General features: G+C 38.5%; 1 protein-coding gene across 2 annotated transcripts in view; it reads left to right on the plus strand.

The window, feature by feature from the left end:
- LOC132561606 (Wilms tumor protein 1-interacting protein homolog) overlaps positions 1-19,033 on the plus strand; it is a 62,407-nt gene that overhangs the window by 19,976 nt on the left and 23,398 nt on the right. For both annotated transcript variants that reach the window (XM_060226304.1, XM_060226305.1), the window contains exons 3-5: positions 5,947-6,014; positions 8,213-8,275; positions 11,475-11,605. In XM_060226304.1, coding sequence (XP_060082287.1) covers positions 5,947-6,014; positions 8,213-8,275; positions 11,475-11,605 — 262 coding nt within the window. The remainder of the gene's footprint in view (positions 1-5,946; positions 6,015-8,212; positions 8,276-11,474; positions 11,606-19,033) is intronic.

A 19,033-nucleotide genomic window follows, 5' to 3' on the forward strand; every position in this document is an offset into this window, starting at 1 on the left:
TTGATTGTGGTAGCCACCAGCTACTACAAAAGCCCCTCCTCAGAATGGAACTAACTGGTTGTTTAAGGGCCAACTAATCCAGCAATGAAACAAAATTATGATGAGGTGTTAAAATTTTAGTACACCAAAAAAAGTCTACATGTATAAGGTTATTGGAACAGAGGGTTTTTGGTCAGAATGTGGTATATGTTTGAATTGAATTTTTCTAGTAAGGAATTTTTTCTTGAATATTGAATATATGGGGGGGGGGGAGAGAATGACAATGGATGGCAAATAAAAATGAAATAGCAAGCCGAGTATTTGATGTATTGGATTTGTTTTTCTTTGTTAAAAATTCCAATACGAATACATGTGCTTGTATACAATAAGTAAAATATATATTTCAGGGGTTATAGTATCAACCAACAAATTGTAAACCCTGTACAAAGGTACAATTCTTTAACAATTTGATGCATTATCGGTGCAGGGTATCGCTTCCCATCGAATACCATGTTACTGTCTTCTGAAAGGTTTATTTGTGTACTTTAACACAGATGGAATCGGTACACAGACATTTCTTTGTTAAATGTTACTCAGTGGTAGCTAACGCATAACATTCATTACAAGACTACATGTGAATATCCGTGTAAACCATCTTACGTTTTGTGAACTAAAACCCCAGATAATGACTTGACAGGTGAAAACTCGGAGTGCCAGCTGACAAATTTATACCTTGAGACCGTGCGACAATTTCAAGTGATAATTTCAAAAAGCCTTTGCTGAATGTATGCTCCATAGTGTCCTTTATTTGCATCTCCTCTCTAATGCTAATTTGTGACCGAGTCCTTGTTAGGGGTATGCATCTCCTCTCTAATGCAAATTTTTGACCGAGCCCTTGTTAGGGGTATGCATACCCCGGAAGTCCAGATCTAACCGGTGTCATTTAGGGCCAGCTATAGCTGTGCCATTACTGGTTCAGCTGGTCAGCTTAAGGTGTTTGAAGACACTGTCAGTATATTGATAATATTTAATTAAGGTGTGATGCATAAATAAGATGATACTGAATATATCATCAATTGAATTTGATAAATTTAAGTAACACAGGAAATATTTTCCGAAGATAAAGTTTAAAGCTGTTCAATTAATATGGTGACTATTGGTCAGCATTAGAGGTCGGTACTTTCGTACATAGGCTTCAATCTTTATTGTCCCAGGCAATGCTTGAGCAAGTTTTCGAAATCAACAAAAAGCTGCATTTCTTAGCATGAATAGACAGGTGAATTTCACAGCTGAGTAAAACTTTGTGTTGAACATGACCCTTACTTGTGGCCCCAAATGTCACGAGGAAGGCTTCATTATTGAGAGTTCATTGTAGTGTTTTAGCCTGACATTAAGTGTATGCTGAGTTGTGGAGCAGGTGTTACTGGGGGTGGAGATTGAAGGAGGTGGAAGTTCATGCATGTAATTGTTTACATGTGTGACATTCCATAGCAGATATGTAGATTTGTTTCCTGTTGTAGTAGTTTTAATGATTATTCAAGCGAAATTTTGTTCGCTGATCAAAATTTTTTTTGTTATAATTAAAAAAAAAACCAGGTTTAGAAAATTGATTTTGTTTACTATTGCTCAACTTTAGTATTGATTTTATCATCTTTTTACACTTCACAGTCAATTCATCTGTGATTTAAAAATGGTCCTTGTTTCATTGTTAACTGCTTGCTGTATGTGTACAGGAGCCAACATGTTGGCTGTGGGTTAATTTATTGGTTATCAAAGTCATCATGACACTAATCACTAGGAATTTTCATTAAAGTCATTTAATAGATTGATTTGTTCACATTCCAGACAACCACACTGTATTGAATACTTTCCCATGGATACAGTGGACTTCTCATTAATTCATGATGAGAATTATTTCACATGTACAGTAGAAATATACCATGTAAACTGAAACAACCTACAATACGTTAATCGATGTGGGATCTGATCACAAAGTGCTGTATCTGAACCAAGGATTGTGTTCCCTCATGGAAATCCAGGCCACACTCCAGCGAGTCTCATTAAATGCAACTCACAATTCTTGTTGTGATGTTTTCATCAGATAATTTTGAAGCTGAATTCTATACTATGTTGCGTATGACCAGTATTGATTGCAGCTCATTTGTCACATTCCAGGCATTCTTCACTCGTTGGTGCCTTTCCTGTATTATTGGAAAATGCTCAATAGAATAATTGATACTGTTTTGTGTGAATCAGATTGTTATTGAAATCTTGACCTGTAATATTCAAATTATTATATAAAAACACCATTTAATTTTTTTTATTAGAAATATGACCCTTGAACCTTCATATTTATTAGAATTTGATTATTGAAATTTTGCTGTACAGGAGGCCGTCCAGTGCTTGTAACCTCATTCAGTGAACACAGTAGATGATTGTTTGATTGGTGACATAGGTGACAATGAATTCCCTGGTCTGTATGTGTTGTGGTGTTTGATTGGTGACATAGGTGACAATGAATTCCCTGGTCTGTATGTGTTGTGGTGTTTGATTGGTGACATAGGTGACAATGAATTCCCTGGTCTGTATGTGTTGTGGTGTTTGATTGGTGACATAGGTGACAATGAATTCCCTGGTCTGTATGTGTTGTGGTGTTTGATTGGTGACATAGGTGACAATGAATTCCCTGGTCTGTATGTGTTGTGGTGTTTGATTGGTGACATAGGTGACAATGAATTCCCTGGTCTGTATGTGTTGTGGTGTTTGATTGGTGACATGACAATGAATTCCCTGGTCTGTATGTGTTGTGGTGTTTGATTGGTGACATAGGTGACAATGAATTCCCCGGTCTGTATGTGTTGTGGTGTTTGATTTGTGACATAGGTGACAATGAATTCCCCGGTCTGTATGTGTTGTGGTGTTTGATTGGTGACATAGGTGACAATGAATTCCCTGGTCTGTATGTGTTGTGGTGTTTGATTGGTGACATAGGTGACAATGAATTCCCTGGTCTGTATGTGTTGTGGTGTTTGATTGGTGACATGACAATGAATTCCCTGGTCTGTATGTGTTGTGGTGTTTGATTGGTGACATGACAATGAATTCCCTGGTCTGTATGTGTTGTGGTGTTTGATTGGTGACATGACAATGAATTCCCTGGTCTGTATGTGTTGTGGTGTTTGATTGGTGACATAGGTGACAATGAATTCCCTGGTCTGTATGTGTTGTGGTGTTTGATTGGTGACATAGGTGACAATGAATTCCCTGGTCTGTATGTGTTGTGGTGTTTGATTGGTGACATAGGTGACAATGAATTCCCTGGTCTGTATGTGTTGTGGTGTTTGATTGGTGACATAGGTGACAATGAATTCCCTGGTCTGTATGTGTTGTGGTGTTTGATTGGTGACATAGGTGACAATGAATTCCCTGGTCTGTATGTGTTGTGGTGTTTGATTGGTGACATAGGTGACAATGAATTCCCTGGTCTGTATGTGTTGTGGTGTTTGATTGGTGACAGAGGTGACAATGAATTCCCTGGTCTGTATGTGTTGTGGTGTTTGATTGGTGACATAGGTGACATTGGTGAATTCCCTGGTCTGTATGTGTTGTGGTGTTTGATTGGTGACATAGGTGACAATGAATTCCCTGGTCTGTATGTGTTGTGGTGTTTGATTGGTGACATAGGTGACAATGAATTCCCTGGTCTGTATGTGTTGTGGTGTTTGATTGGTGACATAGGTGACAATGAATTCCCTGGTCTGTATGTGTTGTGGTGTTTGTTTGGTGACATAGCTGACAATGAATTCCCTGGTCTGTATGTGTTGTGGTGTTTGATTGGTGACATGACAATGAATTCCCTGGTCTGTATGTGTTGTGGTGTTTGATTGGTGACATGACAATGAATTCCCTGGTCTGTATGTGTTGTGGTGTTTGATTGGTGACATGGTAATTCCCCGGTCTGTATGTGTTGTGGTGTTTGATTGGTGACATAGGTGACAATGAATTCCCCGGTCTGTATGTGTTGTGGTGTTTGATTGGTGACATAGGTGACAATGAATTCCCTGGTCTGTATGTGTTGTGGTGTTTGATTGGTGACATAGGTGACAATGAATTCCCTGGTCTGTATGTGTTGTGGTGTTTGATTGGTGACATAGGTGACAATGAATTCCCTGGTCTGTATGTGTTGTGGTGTTTGATTGGTGACATAGGTGACAATGAATTCCCTGGTCTGTATGTGTTGTGGTGTTTGATTGGTGACATAGGTGACAATGAATTCCCTGGTCTGTATGTGTTGTGGTGTTTGATTGGTGACATAGGTGACAATGAATTCCCTGGTCTGTATGTGTTGTGGTGTTTGATTGGTGACATGACAATGAATTCCCTGGTCTGTATGTGTTGTGGTGTTTGATTGGTGACATAGGTGACAATGAATTCCCTGGTCTGTATGTGTTGTGGTGTTTGATTGGTGACATAGGTGACAATGAATTCCCTGGTCTGTATGTGTTGTGGTGTTTGATTGGTGACATAGGTGACAATGAATTCCCTGGTCTGTATGTGTTGTGGTGTTTGATTGGTGACATAGGTGACAATGAATTCCCTGGTCTGTATGTGTTGTGGTGTTTGATTGGTGACATAGGTGACAATGAATTCCCTGGTCTGTATGTGTTGTGGTGTTTGATTGGTGACATAGGTGACAATGAATTCCCTGGTCTGTATGTGTTGTGGTGTTTGATTGGTGACATGACAATGAATTCCCTGGTCTGTATGTGTTGTGGTGTTTGATTGGTGTGACAATGAATGATTGGTGACATGACAATGAATTCCCTGGTCTGTATGTGTTGTGGTGTTTGATTGGTGACATAGGTGACAATGAATTCCCTGGTCTGTATGTGTTGTGGTGTTTGATTGGTGACATAGGTGACAATGAATTCCCTGGTCTGTATGTGTTGTGGTGTTTGATTGGTGACATAGGTGACAATGAATTCCCTGGTCTGTATGTGTTGTGGTGTTTGATTGGTGACATAGGTGACAATGAATTCCCTGGTCTGTATGTGTTGTGGTGTTTGATTGGTGACATGACAATGAATTCCCTGGTCTGTATGTGTTGTGGTGTTTGATTGGTGACATAGGTGACAATGAATTCCCTGGTCTGTATGTGTTGTGGTGTTTGATTGGTGACATAGGTGACAATGAATTCCCTGGTCTGTATGTGTTGTGGTGTTTGATTGGTGACATAGGTGACAATGAATTCCCCGGTCTGTATGTGTTGTGGTGTTTGATTGGTGACATAGGTGACAATGAATTCCCTGGTCTGTATGTGTTGTGGTGTTATTGCTGGGAATCTTTAGTTTTATTACTCTTTTGTTAATATAGATTTGAAAAAAAATGTAAGTAAGGCTTTAAAAATGTCATTCTGCATTAAGTAAAATATTAGAAATGTTGGACATTTACCAAAGTTTTTTCTAGCTGTAATTATGTTAAATTGGTTTAGTTTCATGCAATATTTCACTACCAGAACAGTGGTAGGCAGTATTCAGCAGAGACATATTAAATCCCTCAATGTTTATTTCAAGGAGAGACTATTGTCTGTCATAATCGGTGTAATGACTTCTGTTGAAAGGATTACATAATTGACATACTCAAGATGACATTGAGAATTAAATAAATCTTTCATGGACTACATTCATATTCTTATTATAGAAATCTAGACAGACATATGGTCTCGAAGTATGGTTACTATTAGCTAATTAAATCAAATACTTATACTATTTTCTAAGCATTGCCAAAACACCATTTATTTGTGATAAAGTGGATTAAATTCTAGTGACTTTTTAGGAAGAAAAATATTTTTGGTGGGTGGGAGATATATCTTAAAATGTAATGTTTAATGTCAACTTCCTGTATTTTATCAACCTTATTTCAGTGTGAGAAAATCACTGATCACTAATATATGTTCTATGTTCTCAGGGCGGACTCTCAGAGGGAAGGCGTTTTACAATGTCCATGGAAAAGTTTACTGTGAAGAGGATTATCTGGTCAGTGAAAGTCACTTGTATAAACCTACAGTTAGATGTAGGGATACTTAAATAATGTGAAACTCAACAGTTGTATTATGTAAAATTAGCTTTAAAATTGCTCACATTATTGAAATGTTCAGTTTTTGTGAAGGATGAATCTGTAATCATGCAGTGTTGCACAGCTCTCTGAGATGATACCTATTTTAACTGTCATTAGCAAACACACCACTTACCTTATATACTTTCCACTTCAGAGAATTGTACACTTGACAGGAAATTGCTTTTAAATGAGTTCATGTAATATTGTCTTTTTTCTTTTTAGAAAATGATATTCTGTAATATGAAAATTGTTATTCTCATTTAAGATGTTTTGAATTAAACAAAAAAACTTTGATTTTATTTTCAAATGGTTATTAAATATGATTTCTTTATTAGTGCCTTGAGTTTTAAAGCTGTTGAACATTAGGAGCATTGGATAAAATGAACACTTCTATTACAGTCTTAGCCAGTAGTTCTTGCTAATGTGCATCAGGTGTAAATTGAAATAAATTTGGTAGTAATAGTCACTGTTCTCTGACTTCTTGCTAAGTAGTTTTCACACAAATTAATATGAGTTGGCGACTCCACTAATTGATTTCAGCTCTCATTAAACATGCCCTTTAAAAAGCTTTCAGTGGTTATGATGAGAAGACATTGATAATTCTAGTGTGGTAATTATAAAATAGTTTGGACTTTTCGGAAAACACACCAAAGGAATTTGAGGTTTGAAGACTTTTTTTCCCTCTTTCCATCAACTATAACCTATTTAGAGAATGTTCATGTCATTTATCTTTGTATGGATCTTTCCAGCTCATTCACACTATCATTAAAATAATTATTTTTCTAGATGGTACAGAAAACAATTACAGGTGCTAGCCACAAAAACCTGCAAGTAGACTGATAACAATAGATTGAGATATTCTGTCAGACAGTAGGACTCCTGGCCCCTTCCATCTCCTTATTTACCACTACTTCCATGTCACATGACCCTCCTTCTCCCTGCTTTCCATCAACCTTTCATTCTGTTTGTTCCCTTTCGTGCGTCCCCTCAAGTGCCAAAGAAGTAAACATGTCAGATTATCTATATACACCCAGCCACCTAATCACAGACAAAACAATATTTGTCAAGTTCATTGAACACTAATCAGTTAATGTTCCACTTTCCACACTTGACTTATTTGGCCTAGCAGGCTTTATTGTAAATATAAGATTTCCTGGGTGAATGAGTGTATACAATTTAAAGTTAACTATCCAATGATAATGGACTTTTTATGCTGCTAAACTCCTAGGTATTGACATAATTAGTCAAAGTTGTTTTTTAACGAAGGAGATGAAATATCTGTCAATCTGAAATGATAACATTGTACAAGCAATAATGACAGAAATGTTTGAATGTTGTAAAATTGTGGGGATTCTTTTAACAGGTGTTGTTGTGTCAAATGGCTTCACATTAATTTTACTGCAATTTTCTATTGCTTTGTTCAAGAATTTACCAAATTATACATAATAATTCAGGTTTTGTTTATAGTATGTAGTCAGAGAATTTAGAATTAGTAATGATCAATGGGACTATAGGTATTTGTGTAAAGCAGACGAGTGCTCCTACTGTAATACCATTACTAATTACCAATATTCTCTTTGTACTTTTACTGAAGTTGCTGGGCAATCTTTTTCTTTGTTTATATCATGCCAAAGTTTCATCTACTCTAAGTTTGATTGAAGATTTTGTTAATTTAGCAATGTTTTCTTTGTTGTATTCCATTTTATTGTTGTGTAAACCATAACTTGAAACTATTGGTAGAAGTTGTTATATTAGGAATGTAATAATACAGGTGAGGATATACAATAAATGTTGGTACTGAAAGGGGTGGAGCCATTGGTGATGAATTGGTTGGGAGAGGGGGCGGGAGGGTTTTATGTGGTGGGTAAGGCTAAACAGGACAAAATCTGGATGCTCAGAGGTTGAAAGAGATTAGGGCGAGGATGGTTTTATGATTGCACATAGTTACATATTTATTACAACAGGAACTAACAGCTGAGATCAAGAGGTAGTGAGGGAGGGCATAGCAGGGGAAAGGTGTTTAAATGTGCTACTTGAATCACATCTCACATTCCAATTCAGAACAGGTGTACTGTAATGATGATGAAAACCACGACATTTATTTTGCATTTTTCAGTACTCTGGGTTCCAGCAGACAGCAGAGAAATGTTGTGTTTGTGGTCACCTCATCATGGAGATGGTGAGTACTGAAATGATATGTAGCATTCCTAGAACAATATCAACTCCACTGTCAGGACAAACATATTCACCATGATATACCGCCTCACATAATACTTAAATAAATTATGGTGCTGGTCAAAGCCCATTAGTTGTGTGTTCCATGAATGAACATCATTTAAATTTTTTAATTAATTTGCTTTGAACCAAAGTAATAACCCTGGTTTCCAACACATCAAGCTTGACTCAAAGACATAGGGATGGGCTTATCGCGAGACAACAGAATAGCATTTGTCTATTCTGGTGTTAAAGAGTATTTATGTGTTGGCTTTCCAGTAGTAGACATAGCCTTACATTGCAGGAAGGATAACTATTGATACAAGTTATTCTTTACCATGATAGATGTTAGAAGCCTTTCTGTTGTAAAGCCTGCCAGATATTGTGGCCCGAGAAATATGTAGGCATATCTGTGTCCTTTACAAGAACTCAATGCTGTTTTTTGATTCAGTCCTAGAACCCAAAGCCTTGTTCTTGTATCAGTCATCTAGAATCTAAAGTTATGCCCTTGTGTCAGTTGCAATAACCAAGAGCCCATGTGCTCATGTGCACATGTGCCCATGTATCTGTCCTGAAGAACCCAAGCTGTGCCCATGTATCTGTCCTTAAGAACCCAAGCTGTGCCCATGTATCTGTCCCTAAGAACCCAAGCTGTGCCCATGTACTTGTCCGTAACAACCCAAACTGTGCCCAAATACCTGTCCTGAAGAACCCAAGCTGTGCCCATGTATCTGTCCTTAAGAACCAAAGCTGTGCCCATGTACTGGTCCTTAAGAACCCAAGCTGTGCCCACATTTCCGTCCTGAAGAACCCAAGCTGTGCCCATGCATCTGTCCTTAAGGACCCAAGCTGTGCCCATGCATCTGTTCTTAAGAACTCAAGCTGTACCTCGGTACCAGTCCTTAAGAACCCAAGCTGTGCTCTGGTACCAAGTTTTAAGAACCCAGACTGTGCCCATGTATCAGTCCTTGAGAACCCAAGCTGTGCCCAAGTATCTGTCCTTACGTACCCAAGTTGTGCCCCTGTACCAGTCCTTAAGAACCTGAACTGTGCCCTTATATCAGTCCTAGAAACAAAAGCTGTTATTTTGTTATTGCCTAAAACTGTTTCCTTGTATTAATCCTAAAACATAATGTGTTTACAAACAGTATGGGGCATCAGGTGTGACCAGCTGATGTTTATCTTTGATATAGTGATGCAAGGATGAAGTGATTGAGACATCTGTAGATATTAGTATTACTGTAGTTTTATAATTATGTCAGATACTCATCACCGTAGCAACAGTATACTTAGTGTGATTAGTAACACAGCAGATTTAGTCCAGTCTTGGCCAGCCTCCCCAACTGATATATCAATCTCATGGGAATCTAGAAATGTGCCAAACACTGTTTTGTAGCTTGTTTATGTAAACTGGCCAAGATAGCATATGGCTGGGTGCCATGGTAACCACAATTGTTTTTATTATAGAAACAGGAACTTCATTGTCTGTAATTCCTATAAAAATAATAGAAAAGAAGAATTGTTTCAGTGAAATTCATTACAGAAAATCATCCACGAAGTATATAGCTTTTTGAAAATATAGGATGGAAACAAATGCATGTAATGAAATTTGAAAAGAAAATGTGATTCAGTATGTATTTGAAGAGCAAGGAGCAATTTGGAAAATTTGATGTAAAGTTTATGGAAAATAAGTTTTACTGAAATTGTTTAAAAGTTGAGTGTGCCTTTTGTTAAGACTATGCTGTAATAAAGAAAAGAGTGGTGAGGTTTTGTAAGAAGCATATTTATTGGCTAACGGCTACTTTGTCTTGTAATGATAAGAAAATCATCAGGTGGACAATTTTGTGGTTACAGTTTTGTAAGAAGCATATTTATTGGCTAACGGCTACTTTCTCTTATAATGATAAGAAAATCATCAGGTGGACAAGTTTGTGGTTACAGTTTTGTAAGAAGCATATTTATTGGCTAACGGCTACTTTCTCTTATAATGATAAGAAAATCATCAGGTGGACAATTTTGTGGTTACAGTTTTGTAAGAAGCATATTTATTGGCTAACGGCTACTTTCTCTTATAATGATAAGAAAATCATCAGGTGGACAAGTTTGTGGTTACAGTTTTGTAAGAAGCATATTTATTGGCTAACGGCTACTTTCTCTTATAATGATAAGAAAATCATCAGGTGGACAAGTTTTGTGGTTACAATACAACATATTGATAATGCACTGTATTAAGACGGGTCTGGATATATAATGCATGTATAGGGTTGTCATGCATGTGTGCACACAGGCAAAAGCTAGGTCTGTGTACACAGGGGTAAAGGGGAGTAGGGCAGCAAATGGGCATTCCTCAGTTTATATCAAGACTGATGTCATGGTCCTTAGCATCACTAAGGTTAGTCACTTCTCATTGCTTATACAGGGTACCTGTCTTTTGGATGGGAATGTAGTAGGAATTATATCTAGAACATTAGTAGGTGTGAATCCAATCATTTCAGCAGAAATCACTGTTTAAGCCACCAAATATCTGATTAAACATCGGGTGGTTGTAGATTTGCCTTCCCTGAACTCAAATTGTCCATTTGTCATCACTGTGATATATTTCAGGAATCTGGTTTAAAACTTAATACCTGCACAGGAATAACTGTATTTGTATGTAGCAGAACTTCTGAGGGTAATCTTTTATGTAAACCTGTTCCTAAATCTTCTAAACTGTTACTATGTGTATATATAATCTTGAAAATTACTTTTACCTTGACTAATTAATTTGGACATGTATTCGTAGGTTTACCCACCTGTTGTCATCTTTACCTGTAATTATAACAGTTGATCATTCCTTAAGATTATTTATCTTAAATAGAACGATGAATACTGACTCACCTGTTAATCAGTATGGTAATGAAAGGTGAACATGACAAGTCACTAATAGTCAGATTATATATACAGCTTATGTACTCTACACAACTTTTTATTATGCCTTTTACAACATACGATATATGATATTTCATTATTGCCACACACATCAGAAATAAAATTAAATACAATCACATCATAAAATTTAAAATAGTTATGTTCAGTCGTATTTAGCTGATGGGACACTCAGGTGTTTGTCAAAATTTATAAATACCTGTATATTTGTTTCTATTCTCTATGACACTTTATTACAGATCCTACAGGCGATGGGAAAGTCTTACCACCCTGGCTGTTTCCGATGCTGTGTATGTAATGACTGTCTGGATGGTGTTCCATTTACGATAGATGTAGACAACAAGATCTACTGCATCACAGACTACCACAGGTAGGAAACTTCAAATCTGTCAGTGTTCCCATTACCCCCAAATGTGGGTTCAAAATTCAAAACTTGTACCTAAGTTCAGATTTATCACAGGATGAATATTTATTGGTTAGTCCACAGACAGCAAATAAGATCGAACAACTATATAGTAATAATTACCGTAATTTTAGTGTGCAAAATGTAGTACCTGAACCCATCTTTGTTGCCCAAAAACAAAAGATTAAAAAATCCCGCTCTACCTGCCATCCCATGAGTCATTTTGACAGAGACATAAGTGATCTCCCTTCCTCTTTCCTTGATGGCACCTCTGATGGCTGAAGTGTTTCAGATGAGTTCTTTGATGTTCTTGCCTTTCAGTCACTCACTTGATTTCTGAGTCTTTTTTTTTTTGCTCAGTTGGTATTGTTTATCTCCATCTGCGATTTGTTTATGTTAATTTGGTTTAATTGTTTTTGTGCCAATTTTCGGTGGTTTACTTCCTCCATGTGTCCGTGAGGTGTATGCCGCATAGTCTACCATTACGGTTTTACTGTCAGCACTTTGGTTTGTTTTTTTTGGCCTTGTTTTCGACTTTTTGTCTACCTTCGTTTACATCGCTTGCCTTGAAGTTTTGAGTTAATTTGTTCACAAATTTACATACTTATTTACATTTTGTTGGTTGTTTGTAAGTATGTCTTGGGCGGGATTACGATAGGGCACAGTCCATGGGTATTCCCATTTCATTGGAAATCAGGACCTTTATGACACTTGTCTCCTTTGTCATCCTTGCAGTGAGTCTACTCCATGTGAGTTCATGGAGAGTCTCAAGTCAAGAAGTCCCAGCCTTTCCAGTGATCTTCTCTCTGTCATAAAAGAGATTTGTCTTCTACTTTCGACAGTAGAGAGGAGATGCATTCCCTCCAAACAATCTGGTGGGCAGGGTGCTACAGAAGTTTTGGGAGCATCACTGTCCCTTACTCCTGATAGCCCCTCTGTGGCCGAGACAACCTTGGTTTCCAGAGCTCTTCTGCTGGAGGAATCATTAGCACTTCACTCCAGATTGATTCTCCTTCGCCAGCCTCGGTCCAGGACGATGCACTCTCGTCCAGAGATCCAGAGAGTGGAGGCTATCTTAGGAACCCTGCTCAGACAGGCTTTTCTGAAGAGATCAGAGGTGCGGGCTTTTGAGGTTAGGGCCCTCGCTGCATCATGGATCCTCCTTTCAGGAAGTCATATTTGCTACCTTCTGGTGCAGCAGGAATACTTTCACAGATTTCTATCTGAGGTCCTTGGCCTCCCATCGTGAGGGTTTGTATTTTCTGGACCTCATTCCCTACCTGTGCCTCCTCAGGAATCTAGGGTATTTTTATTCTTGTGTGTTTAGGCACCATGTCGAGGCATTTACTCTTCCACCGTGAGGCATATTCCATTTTTATCGGTCACTTTTTTTTAGGGGGGCACCAATAATACTGCATTCCAGTGTTACAGTATTGCTGGTGCTTGACCACAAGTTGTAAGAAATGAGGTTGGTTCTGAAGTGATGATGTAACAGAACAGTTGTAGCACCAGTGTTGAAGTATTGCTGGTGCTTGACCACAAGTTGTAAGAAATGAGGTTGGTTCTGAAGTGATGATGTAACAGAACAGTTGTAGCACTAGTGTTGAAGTATTGCTGGTGCTTGACCACAAGTTGTAAGAAATGAGGTTGGTTCTGAAGTGATGATGTAACAGAACAGTTGTAGCACCAGTGTTGAAGTATTGCTGGTACTTGACCACAAGTTGTAAGAAATGAGGTTGGTTCTGAAGTGATGACATTTACATTTACAACATTTTGAAAAAATAGCACCTGGACGTTGTTGGTCTCTATGTTTTATGTGAGAAGTATGGGATGTATCTTTCTTACATTTCATATTTAGGTTCCCTTGGTCCCTAGTTGTGCCCTTTTGATTTTGGGAGAAGGAAGGAGAAAAGAAGGGTAAAGATCCAACTTTCAAAGAGCAAATGGTGGGCACCAAGATCCCTCTGGGATCTCTGTTTTACAAAATATGCTTTGGACACAGATTCTGAAATAAATGTAATGAAAGACACCCATAATTGCAACTGGTGATTTAAATCATTTTCAAGAGATGAAAATCTTTAACACTATTCTTTAAACACTATTTTGAATCTTTAACAATATTATTTATTCGATTGTAATAAAGAAAAAAATTCATCTTCATCTATTTGTACCAAAATAAAGCTTGATTATTCCAAAATTTGTGTCCTGTTATGTCCGCTGATTATTTTTGTAAATAAAACTTATTTGATGGCTTAAAACCAAAGTTACAAATATTCATGGCAATACCTTATTGAAATAGATCATGATTTTTCATGAATTTTGACAACAAAATGTACTTGAGAAGGAAATATCCCAAATGAACAGCCATTGGTGTCCTGTTACATCCAGGAACTCCACATAAACAGCTGTATTTTTTCCATCATTCCTTGATTGGTCAGGATACAACATGATTGTATGATGTGAAATCTACCACATTATGGTGTTTCACCTTGTTTTAAATTTTCAAAAACGGCTTGTCCAGGACAAATTCTGCCTCTTACATACATTACTGATCTTTTTATAAAATAGGGTGTTTGGAGCATGATTCCTACATCTCCAGTGATGATAACAACTCAGACACGGTATTTGGTTAGGACCTTGTACTGTTGTGGCTATGTAGTAAAAACTTGAGACAACCACATCATGCAGTCTTATTGAAATATAGGGAAATACATACAATTAAGCTCAAAAACTTCAGCATTATACAATTCAACTGTAAAGATATGTAAACAATGTCTATTTATAGCATTGAGTTGTGAATTAAGCTATTTAATGGACCATGTAGTTTTTACCTCATGCAATGAAATACATGCTGTAGTTATTGTCGACCCTACTGGGGAAGAAAGTGATGTCCTTGTTTGATGATGTACAGATGTAGTGGGGAAGAAAGTGATGTCCTTGTTTGATGATGTACAGATGTACTGGGGAAGAAAGTGATGTCCTTGTTTGATGATGTACAGATGTAGTGGGGAAGAAAGTGATGTCCTTGTTTGATGATGTACAGATGTACTGGGGAAGAAAGTGATGTCCTTGTTTGATGATGTACAGATGTACTGGGGAAGAAAGTGATGTCCTTGTTTGATGATGTACAGATGTAGTGGGGAAGAAAGTGATGTCCTTGTTTGATGATGTACAGATGTACTGGGGAAGAAAGTGATGTCCTTGTTTGATGATGTACAGATGTAGTGGGGAAGAAAGTGATGTCCTTGTTTGATGATGTACAGATGCACTGGGGAAGAAAGTGATGTCCTTGTTTGATGATACTAGTAAAAGGACTGGTTTATTTCTATCAATCAGAGAAACCATCCCTAATCATAGCTAATTAGCTCTTAACCTCAGGAAGTGTACTGTGTGACATAATTATGATTCCACTGTAAACTTGATACAGTATTTTAATAAGTAGGTATATATATTAATTAGCATTACAAGCTGGAAGTATTAACAAGTAGGATGTTACCTGGGTATGATCGATTTAATACAAGTCTATATGTAGTCATTTTTTGTTATTTTTGCAGTTTTTGTTTGTTCTGGTTTTAAAAAATTTGAATGCTTAGAAGTAAATTTCAAAACTGCTGAAGACTCTGTGAATTTATCCCATTTAATAAATAAAAATTTTAATAATTTTGGACAGATTAAAGCTAACAGCGCTCCTACAAGGAGAGTGACTGTTTCCCCCGAGATGATGACAAAAAGGGACATTCCAGCGGTAGCTATTGATAAATGGTGTCACTTATCAAGCTCAGGATAATTATAGAGAAGAAGGTATTCTGTACCGGCTAGCTTAGATAAAGGTGTACTCTGTTGGCCCTGATGGTTTAGTGAGCTTTGTACTGACTTTTCTGTAGCTACATGATTTTATATATATCTGTGATGTTACTTCTCTACAATTAGTCAAATTCCAATGTTTTCTTCCTTAAATTGTCGCCCAATATGGCAGCATTGAAGTTCTGAATGGAGGAAATAAGATTCCATTTTTTCCAGATAAAACTTTTTAAGTTTTTAAATTTACTCAAAGTACAAAGCAGAGAAACTTTACAGATGTCAGTAAATCACTGTTGCAGGAATGTGTAGGATTGTGTATAAGTAGAGAGCAAAACCAGCCATCTGAATCACGGGTCAATGAAGGGTGGGAATGTCACATGAGGACAAAGTAAAAACACTACCTGTGGCTTTGCCTGTAATACATAAAGATGTAGTCAGGGGTTGACTGTCTAACGACTTAACACATTCAGATTGCCAGTGCACATGGAGGGTGATACCATTACTACACATCAAAGGAAGCAGAGTTGGGATCAACAAACCCTCTGAAGGTTCTGCCTCTGATGACAGGTGGAGTTTTCATGGCCACTGACTAAACACTTGTCAGCCAATTTATAAGTGAAGATTTTTCATGCTTGACTTTTCTCTGTCACCAGTTGATGTAGGAGACATTTCATTTGCTGCCCAAACAAGAGACTGCATGCTGGGTGCTAGTATACATGTTATTTTTGTTGTTGGATATCAATACTTCACTAATACTTCTGTCTGACACTAGAGTTTCTTCCATTCTTGGAGATAGAGACTTGTGCTGTCCTTATAGTTTGATTTCACTTGAGATAAAAATTGTGAAAAATAAAAGGAGATCAGGAATGACATTTTATTGCTTGCGTCCTATATCTTGTCTGGTGTCAGGTTACAGCAAGCATTTTATTGGCATATTTTATTGACTGAAATTTTGGCACAATTTATTTGATAAAATCAGAGCACATGTTTATAGATAATATTGACTGGTAGCAGACAGACATCTTCAATTTTTTTAAGTTGAAAAATAAAAAAAAATCATGTTAAAGATTGTCAAAAGTAAATAATCTTGTTATTGTTCATGTTAAAACTTTTATTTTGTATTTTAGGCTTAACTTTTAGTGTCATTCACTTCAACTTCAAATGTTGAAATATAAAAATTCAAGGTCATTGATGACATGTAAAAACACCACCAGAAAACACTGCAGTACATATCCTTTGTCCTTAATTTTTATATGTTAATAACAGAACTAACCTGGTGAGACCATGTTAGACAGATCACAGGGAGAGACCATGTGAGACAGATCACAGGGAGAGACCATGTTAGACAGATCACAGGGAGATCACAGGGAGAGACCATGTTAGACAGATCACAGGGAGAGACCATGTTAGACAGATCACAGGGAGAGACCATGTTAGACAGATCACAGGGAGAGACCATGTTAGACAGATCACAGGGAGAGACCATGTTAGACAGATCACAGGGAGAGACCATGTTAGACAGATCACAGGGAGAGGAGAGACCATGTTAGACAGATCACAGGGAGAGACCATGTTAGACAGATCACAGGGAGAGACCATGTTAGACAGATCACAGGGAGAGACCATGTAGACAGATCACAGGGAGAGACCATGTTAGACAGATCACAGGGAGAGATAGACAGATCACAGGGAGAGACCATGTTAGACAGATCACAGGGAGAGACCATGTTAGACAGATCACAGGGAGAGACCATGTTAGACAGATCACAGGGAGAGACCATGTTAGACAGATCACAGGGAGAGATCACAGATCACAGGGAGAGACCATGTTAGACAGATCACAGGGAGAGACCATGTTAGACAGATCACAGGGAGAGACCATGTTAGACAGATCACAGGGAGAGACCATGTTAGACAGATCACAGGGAGGGACCATGTTAGACAGATCACAGGGAGGGACCATGTTAGACAGATCACAGGGAGAGACCATGTTAGACAGATCACAGGGAGAGACCATGTTAGACAGATCACAGGGAGAGACCATGTTAGACAGATCACAGGGAGAGACCATGTTAGACAGATCACAGGGAGAGACCATGTTAGACAGATCACAGGGAGAAACTGTCATAGACAGATCACAGGGAGAAACTGTCATAGACAGATCACAGGGAGAGACCATGTTAGACAGATCACAGGGAGAGACCATGTTAGACAGATCACAGGGAGAGATCACAGGGAGAGACCATGTTAGACAGATCACAGGGAGAGACCATGTTAGACAGATCACAGGGAGAGACCATGTTAGACAGATCACAGGGAGAGACCATGTTAGACAGATCACAGGGAGAGACCATGTTAGACAGATCACAGGGAGAGACCATGTTAGACAGATCACAGGGAGAGACCATGTTAGACAGATCACAGGGAGACATGATCACAGAAACTGGAGGGAGAGACCATGTTAGACAGATCACAGGGAGAGACCATGTTAGACAGATCACAGGGAGAGACCATGTTAGACAGACATGTTAGACAGATCACAGGGAGAGACCATGTTAGAGATCACAGGGAGAGACCATGTTAGACAGATCACAGGGAGAGACCATGTTAGACAGATCACAGGGAGAGACCATGTTAGACAGATCACAGGGAGAGACCATGTTAGACAGATCACAGGGAGAGACCATGTTAGACAGATCACAGGGAGAGACCATGTTAGACAGATCACAGGGAGAGACCATGTTAGACAGATCACAGGGTTAATCTGTGATAGAGAGATCACAGGGAGAGACCATGTTAGACAGATCACAGGGAGAGACCATGTTAGACAGATCACAGGGAGAGACCAAGTTAGACAGATCACAGGGAGAGACCATGTTAGACAGATCACAGGGAGAGACCATGTTAGACAGATCACAGGGAGAGACCATGTTAGACAGATCACAGGGAGAGACCATGTTAGACAGATCACAGGGAGAGACATGTTAGACAGATCACAGGGAGATAGACAGATCACAGGGAGAGACCATGTTAGACAGATCACAGGGAGAGACCATGTTAGACAGATCACAGGGAGAGACCATGTTAGACAGATCACAGGGAGACAGATCACAGGGAGAGACCATGTTAGACAGATCACAGGGAGAGACCATGTTAGACAGATCACAGGGAGAGACCATGTTAGACAGATCACAGGGAGAGACCATGTTAGACAGATCACAGGGAGAGACCATGTTAGACAGATCACAGGGAGAGACCATGTTAGACAGATCACAGGGAGAGACCATGTTAGACAGATCACAGGGGGAGACAGATCACAGGGAGAGACCATGTTAGACAGATCACAGGGAGAGACCATGGGAGAGACCATGTTAGACAGATCACAGGAGAGAGAGACCATGTTAGACAGATCACAGGGAGAGATCATGTTAGACAGATCACAGGGAGAGACCATGTTCACAGGGAGAGACAGATCACAGGGAGAGACCATGTTAGACAGATCACAGGGAGAGACCATGTTAGACAGATCACAGGGAGAGACCATGTTAGACAGATCACAGGGAGAGACCATGTTAGACAGATCACAGGGAGAGA

This window comes from Ylistrum balloti, unplaced genomic scaffold, assembly GCF_031769215.1.
Source record: "Ylistrum balloti isolate Yb309-2 unplaced genomic scaffold, AGI_CSIRO_Ybal_v1 Utg371242, whole genome shotgun sequence".
Taxonomy (NCBI): Eukaryota; Metazoa; Mollusca; class Bivalvia; order Pectinida; family Pectinidae; genus Ylistrum; species Ylistrum balloti.